The sequence below is a fragment of the Artemia sp. Qi Xiang Cuo genome, chromosome 9 (assembly GCF_049724085.1).
Source record: "Artemia sp. Qi Xiang Cuo chromosome 9, ASM4972408v1, whole genome shotgun sequence".
In the NCBI taxonomy this organism is placed as follows: Eukaryota; Metazoa; Arthropoda; class Branchiopoda; order Anostraca; family Artemiidae; genus Artemia; species Artemia sp. Qi Xiang Cuo.
The window spans coordinates 60,780,081-60,787,578 of record NC_142802.1 but is presented as its reverse complement, the minus strand read 5'-3'; the positions used below and the strand labels follow the sequence as shown (position 1 = coordinate 60,787,578).

Genomic DNA, 7,498 nt, shown 5'->3' with positions numbered 1-7,498 from the left:
TTGGAGGGTAAATAACCCCCCTCTCACGCTCATCATTTCTCCCAACATATTTTCAAAATATGTATATGTTTTCATGTATCTTCATCATTTCTCCCATCAAAATTTTCAGATAACGATTTTGTTCAACGTAGTTGAAAGTTCTGGAAATTCGGTCTTTGAGGATGACATTCCCCCCAGAACCCTCAGAGCTAAGGTTGTAAGTTATGCCCTGGGGACATATAAGGTTTTTATTGAAAACTATGTCATAGAAACTTGATAAGGGCTCGTTTGATTGGAAATTCAAAGGGCTAGTGCTCTTTTAAATAGTCGAGAGTGATTGGTGGACAACTAACTCCCCCTCTCATGCCCACCAATTCCCCAAAACATCCAATGAAAATTTGGGATAGCCATTTTTCTCAAAGTAGTTGAAAGTTTTGGAAATTAGGTCTTTGAAGATTACAACGCCCCCACAGCCCTCAGGGTAAGAGTTGTAAGTTATGCCCTGGGGGCATATAAGGTTTTTATAGAAAGCGTTGTAGTAGAAACTTCAAAAAGGGCTCATTTGATTGGAAATTGAAAAGGCTAGTACCCATTTTAATAGCCGAAAAAACGATTGAAGGGCAACTAACCCCCATCTCACATCCACCATTTCCCCAAACACATTCAATCAAAATTTTTAGATAGCCATTTTGTTTAACGTTGTTACAAGTTCTGGAAATTAGGTCTTTGAGGATGACAGCCCCACCAACCTTCAGGGTGAGGGTTGTAAGTTATGACCTAGGGGCATATAAGGGTTTTTATTATTGGAAATTGAGAGGGCTAGTATCATTACTTATATTCAAAAGTGATCAGAGGGCGAATGCCCCCCATACCCATCATTTCCCCAAACACTGTCAATCAACATTTTGATGTAGCAATGTTGTTGAATGTAGTTGAGTGGTCCGGAAATTATGTTTTTGAGTATGACAACCCGTCACAGCCCTCAGGGCTAAGGTTGTAAGTTAATCCCTGGGGTATATAATGTCATATAGAAAGTTTTGTCGTAAAAACTTCAAAAACGAGTCTATCAATTGGACATTAGGAGGGTTTTTGCCCTTTTTATTAGTTAAGAGGAATCTAAAGGACAATCCCCCCCCACGCCAATCCTTTCCCCAAACATTTTGACATGGCTATTTTGTTCAAGGTAGTTGAAAGGTCTGGAAATTATGTCTTTGAGGATGACAACCCTCGCCCCATAGCCCTTAGGACAAGGGCCGTAAGTTATGCCTTTGGGGTATTTAACGTTTTTATAGAAATTTTTGTCGTAGAAGCTTCAAAAAGGGCTCATTTGATTGGAAATTGAGGGAACTAGTGCCTTTTTTATTAGTCGAAAGTGATCAGAGGGCAAATGTCCCCCTCCACGCCTATCATTTCCGCAAACACTTCCAATCAAAATTTTGATATAGCCATTTTGTTAAACCTATCAGAAAGGTCTGGAAATCATGTCTTTGAGGATAACAAATCCCCTCAGCCCTCAGGGCAAGGGTTGTAAGTTTTGGCCTGGGCACGTATAGGGTTTTTATAGAAAGTGTTGGTAATCAGACGCTCTAGTGCCCTTTTTAAGAGTCAAAGTGATCAGAGGGAAGATATCCTCCCCCCCTACACACACACGTCATATTGTCCCGAAATGCGTCTAACAGAAATTTTGAGATACTCATTATATTCGAAATAGTCTACATATCATATGATAAGGTTTTTCGGGTTAAAAAATCCCCTAGAGACTAGGGGCAGGGGTTGTAACTTATGCCCAGGGGATATTAAAGGTTCTTATAGAAGTGAAGATTCTTTAACTTCAGAAGAGGCTCAGTCTTTCTCCCTGAAAAAGACTATGTCAATATAAAACTTACAGAAATTAATCAAAAAAACTTTTTTTGAAAAAAAAAAGCTTTTCAAAAAAAAAAATAAATAACTCAACTAAACCAAAATCAAACAATAATAGAATCAAATAATCTACCAAGCATACAGCTACCACAAATCAATATTAATAAATAAATGAAACCCAAAACAAACAGAAATTAAAATAAGTAAAACTCAAAATGAGCAGAAATTAATCTGAGTAGGGTTCTAAACCTTATGCTTTTTAAAAGCCAGAATATAATTTGTACTATACTGAAAAAAAATCGTTTAAACATTTTCACTTTTATAACTTTAAGAAATCAAAAATTAATTAAGATTTTAAGGAATAAATATCATCATTATGTATATTAAACTGACAATACACATTTTTTTCAGTAAATTCATTTGAATTTTATTTATTTATTTATTTTTTTTTTTGGTTTAACCCAAGAATTTACTTTACATTAACGGTTGCGCGGCTAAAGTTTGCAAAGGCATATATTAAGATTATAATTAAAAATAATATGTCAATAGAATCAATAAATTTAGTAAAGGAATAAATTAAGGCATAAGTCAATCTTAAAAGAATAAATTTAAGAGGTTAAGAAGCTCGTGGACATTAATATTTAAAAAGAAGCTAGAGATATTGAATACATACTCAGAATGAAATTGAATGAAATGAGTTGACAAATAAAATTGCCTTTTGAACAGAAATACTGGTACCAAATTAATTCTCACCACATTAATTCCTATGGTTTAATCTAAGAATTTGCTTTATATTAACAGTGGTGCGGCTAATCGTAATTTCAATAAAAAAAAGTACCAAGTACCAAGAGTAAAAAAAAAAAAAAAAATCAAGTACCAAGACTTAGATACTAAAGACAAGACATAAATACCCTAGAGAGAATTTTCCTCAATACTTGGAGCTTCAAACGCGGGTAGATAAAACCTAATTACTTCTTACGCAAATCCAAGTATTTGCTTCAAATCAAGTAGTGCATTACATCACATCATGTGGTGTAATGAAAGTTTAAAAAGAGACAAATTATCATTTTAAACAAAAAAAAAATGTTATAATAATAAAAAAGAGGTGATGGCGCAAATAAGTTAACACCAGTGCCTTAAACGAGCTAAAAGGTTTAGAGCGTTTCCCAGAAAAATTTGCCAAGTGACAAATTAAAATTTTCAGGGACTGTAATTTCAATACAAAAGAAGAAAAAAAGGTCTAAAACGAAGTGAACAAAAGTTAGGTTTATTCCGCATTTTTTTAATAGTATGTATGTTTTTTGTGCTCTTCTTGGTACTTTTGTCTGTTTGTCTACTTCAAATTAGTTCTGATACTGTCAATCTAAGTATTCGCGTTATTTTTAACATCAACTAGGTGGAAGTGCGTTGGGTTGAGAATTCTTTGTCCAAAGGGCACAGGTTCGATCCCTGGCGTGGCCAGTTATTTGGTTCGGGACGAGGGTCAGTGGTGTGATTTTGTAAGCTCGGCCAAAGTTGACCCAGCTCTAAATGGGCACGTGGAGAAATCTGAGGAAGATACGCAGGACGGGTGTGCGAAAGCAAAAGGTAGCTGGCCCCCAGCCTCTTATTGCCGCTCCTAACTGAAGTGCCACAAAACGGAGGTCAGCACCGTGGATTTGAACCTTAAGGGTCTAGTGCCGTCATACTTACTTTTTTTAACTTACAACTAAAGTGTATACTGTGAACTATACTAAAGTTAACAAAGGAAAAATTTATAATTTAAAATAAAATATAAGACCAGTAAATTTGGTAAAATAATGAAAATCACAGTAAATAAAAACACAAAAGAGTAGAAAAAAAAGAATAAGGATAAGAGACTAACAAGTGTTTCGACACCAATACCTGAAAAACCTGTTAGGTTCACAAAGTTCTGAAGCTTAATTTCACAGAGGCAGTTAGGACATTTTTAAAATTAATTTGCCAAGTAAATTTTATTCAAAAAAATTATTTAGTTTAAATCTCCTTAAATTACAATTTACAATGTTATCAACTTTCAGGCACATAAGAAAAACACCATGTGTTTTTTTTTTACCTGACGGATTATTCATTATCGTCGAAACTCTTAGTTTTTTTATAAAATAAAATGAAATGATACAATTTTTAATTAAGAAAGTAAAAAGAAATAAATACTAATAAAACCCAAATATTGTGGCTTCACGTCCAAATGAACAGTTTTTTTCTGTTTTTATATGAACTTGGTCAAACTAAAATCTAAAGCTTTTTTAAAAAATCAGTTTCCAGTTTCACAGTATAATCAGTTTTGGTATAATCGAGGAAGAGTAAAAACAAAAAAGTGAACAAAAGAAAGGTTCACTTTGTTTACTATATGGTAATATGTTTTCTTTCTGCTGGAACTTGTCTTTTTGTCTTTGTTTAATGTCAGAAGACCTTTTGAACCTTTTCAACCAAAACAAAAATTAGACAGAATAAGTACTTTTATTTGCAAGAACCGGTTGATAAAAGCACAAATTCATTTTGAAAATGTATGGCTGCATCACCATCTAAGACTTGCTGAGCTCTTTTATAGATGACAGGTATTTTCATTGGGTCGCCTGATACACGCTCAAACCGGACATAACTCATCCAAATATTTGGATTTTCTTTGCCAAATTGATCACAAGCACAATCGTAACCAAATCTAATATTCACAATCATATCTTTATCAGCTGTTTTATTTTCTAAGAGAATCATTTTCTCATGAAGCTCTAGACTAAATGGAGGCTGAGTCGCCAATTTTCTGTACAGCTCCCTTGCTTTCAAAAGACCTTTCACTTTGGAAGTCCATTCAAGGTAAGTTACATTCAAGACTTTTGAAATAACAGGTTTTCTTTTTAAAGATTCATCAAAAAGCTTTTGGACAGCGTTTCGCGCTTCTTTTCCTTTCTCAATCAGATGTTTGGATAAAAACTGCCAAATTTGAAGAGACTCTTTTGTATCCCCAAGCGCCTTTACAGCATCCCAAAATACTTTTGGTAATTCGTATGTTGCCTCATCTGCATCTGAATTTTCTGAGTCTTCTGAATCTTCCGAATATTTAACAACAGTATCTACAGCAGAGTCATTTTCTTGCATAGGCTTACTCCCAGTATCGATCATAAAAAGTGCATTGTTGCTATCCAACAAATTTACATCAAATTCTGACTGAAGTCGTTCAAGCCAAAATTTCGCACTTTTTGGAAAATTCTTCGTGGCATTAGCAAGAATATGATCCAAAGTATCCCATTTTCTCAAATCCTTAGTTAAACAGATCCATGTTTCATACAGAATCTCGGTCAAATAGCCTTTATCATTTGCAACTTCAAAAACTTCAAAGAGCTTGGGGATAACAATATTTAAATGTTTACTTTGATTTCGGAGTTCTAGCAATGTACCCAAATATAACTGATACATTAATGGGGTTCCAATTACTTCAGTTCCTTTTTCGTATGTATCGCAACAGTTTTGAAAACGAACACTAAACTTTGCCAATTTAATCTGGGATGTTTGCTCTTCCTCTAAAGCGACTTTTGAGTCTTCACTAGTTACAATTTCTGCTTGAGAATTCCTTCCCTCAATTTCACGTCGGGCTAAAGTGTCCCAAGTATGTTCATCAGTTGAATGATTTTTTATTAAGTCATTCATAATGATGTCTTCTAACCACTTGGCGAAGGTGAAAGTCTTAGCAATTCCAAGAAATTGAACGATGAAGCTACTTTCTGTGATTTTTTCAATTGCAGCAGAGTAGATAAATTGAGCTAATTTGCCTTTAAGGACGTCGTCTTCTGTTTCTTCATTAAGTTCTTTCGATTCAACTCCAAGCACTTGTTTCCTCTTCTTCAATCTGTCAACAAACAACAACTCTAGACGGAAACTCTCTAAATATAATTCCTTACTTTGTGGTAAAAATTGCAGACCGCGAAGCAGAATTGCGCGTGCGTTTTCAGCTGAGACGTTCTCTTCAAATTCCCACTTTGCAGCCATCAGCCACAAATAAGGCTTATCGTTATGAACAGCTAACATCTTCACGAAGATTTTGCTGATTCTATTAGTCCAATTGACCTGCTTACAAAAGTCAATATACGAAAGCCAAAGTTTAACATCGTCCTGAAAACGGAAAACGCAAAAACGGAACAATGTGCCAATTCTGTTTGAAATGGCATGATCAATTTCTTCCTTTTTAAAGGAGTACCCAGTTTTCTTTCGCCTCAATTTCAGAAGTTTATAAATACTTATTTCATACTGAATATACTTCAAGTAGTCTTCCTTTCTTTTCTTAAATCTTTGAATTTTGTATTCAAAGTCTCTTCTTCTTTTTATTATGGACCGTACTTCTTCAGTTGAAAATAGACCAACCCTTTCTGTTTGCTCCAACTCCCCAAGCATCTCCTCTAGACGCAATTCCACAAACTCAGCCATTTTTCTTCAGCTTAGTGATACAATCGATCTAGAAAAAATAGATAGTTTAAAATTTATTTATAAAAAAAAAAATTCGTCTTCACATTTAAACATGAAAGTAGTTGTCAAAAAGTATTTTGACTGTTACCTAACGTTCAAAAAACTTTATATAAAGGGCAGTTGTCTTAAAGAGAGGGAGAGAGAGGGAGAGAGAGAGAGAGAGAGAGAGAGAGAGAGAGAGAGAGAGAGAGAGAGAGAGAGAGAGAGAGAGCGAGAGAGAGAGAGAGAGCGAGAGAGAGAGAGAGAGAGAGAGAGAGAGCGAGAGAGAGAGAAAGAGAGAGAGAGAGAGGGAGAGAGAGAGAGAGAGAGAGAGAGAGAGAGAGAGAGAGAGAGAGAGAGAGAGAGTGAGGGGGGGGGGAATTATTCTTCAACTTTAAATATATTTTTCATTGCTAATAGATGCCAAAAGGCATAAATATGACCTAGAAATATATTAATGTTGTAATGTTTACGATTCTTGTAGAGTGTCTAAGCCTCAGAATAAACTTAATCTAAGCATAAAGGGATTAGACAGTTTTTATCAATTCAAATCTGATTTATATATGGAACTACTAGATTGGCTATACTTTTGATATAAATTGAATGAGATTAGTTCAACATAATTTGACTTTCCTTTCGTATTTTGTTTCTTTTAATCAATTTTACTTGTAATTAATAAAAAATGTTATATGATTCCAAGTCATGAATACTAGTTTTTATCACTATTTGGTTATTTATCTTTAATTCAGTACAGGGTTTAAACCCCCTGTCTCTTTAATTTTTAAAATAGTTTTCAACGACTATTTAATTTCACTTATTAGATTCCGGTAGCTATTATTTTTTGCTGTCAGTTTTTGCAGCATGCCCTCACAACTTTATCTACTAATATAGAATCTGACAGCTACATGTTGTACTATATTGATTGGGGGAAACGCCATAGAGAAAAACGATATTAAAAAAACAACAACGTTCTATATTGAAAAAATGTTTAATACCTATATATAGAGGTACTTTTGGATATTCGATCAAAATACAAAAGAATAACAGTACCAAAGATAAATCCCCCCACATTACTTTGTAATGATTGACTTTTAATTTTCTAGTAATGAACTTGAGGGAGCTCCCATACCTAAACGGGAGAAATATCTCATTAGCATAATATGAGCAGTTAACAAAATTACTATGCAAGCAAGCAAGCTATAAA

The 7,498-nt window shown here is 34.2% G+C and overlaps 1 protein-coding gene across 4 annotated transcripts in view; it reads right to left on the bottom strand.

Moving 5' to 3' along the window:
* Positions 1 to 4,249: 4,249 nt before the first annotated feature.
* LOC148948897 (U3 small nucleolar RNA-associated protein 6 homolog) overlaps positions 4,250 to 7,498 on the bottom strand; it is a 50,078-nt gene continuing 46,829 nt past the window's right edge. For all 4 annotated transcript variants that reach the window (XM_089094808.1, XM_089094807.1, XM_089094809.1 and 1 more), the window contains exon 2: positions 4,250 to 6,304. In XM_089094808.1, coding sequence (XP_088950934.1) covers positions 4,318 to 6,276 — 1,959 coding nt within the window. In that variant the 5' untranslated portion in view covers positions 6,277 to 6,304 and the 3' untranslated portion in view covers positions 4,250 to 4,317. The remainder of the gene's footprint in view (positions 6,305 to 7,498) is intronic.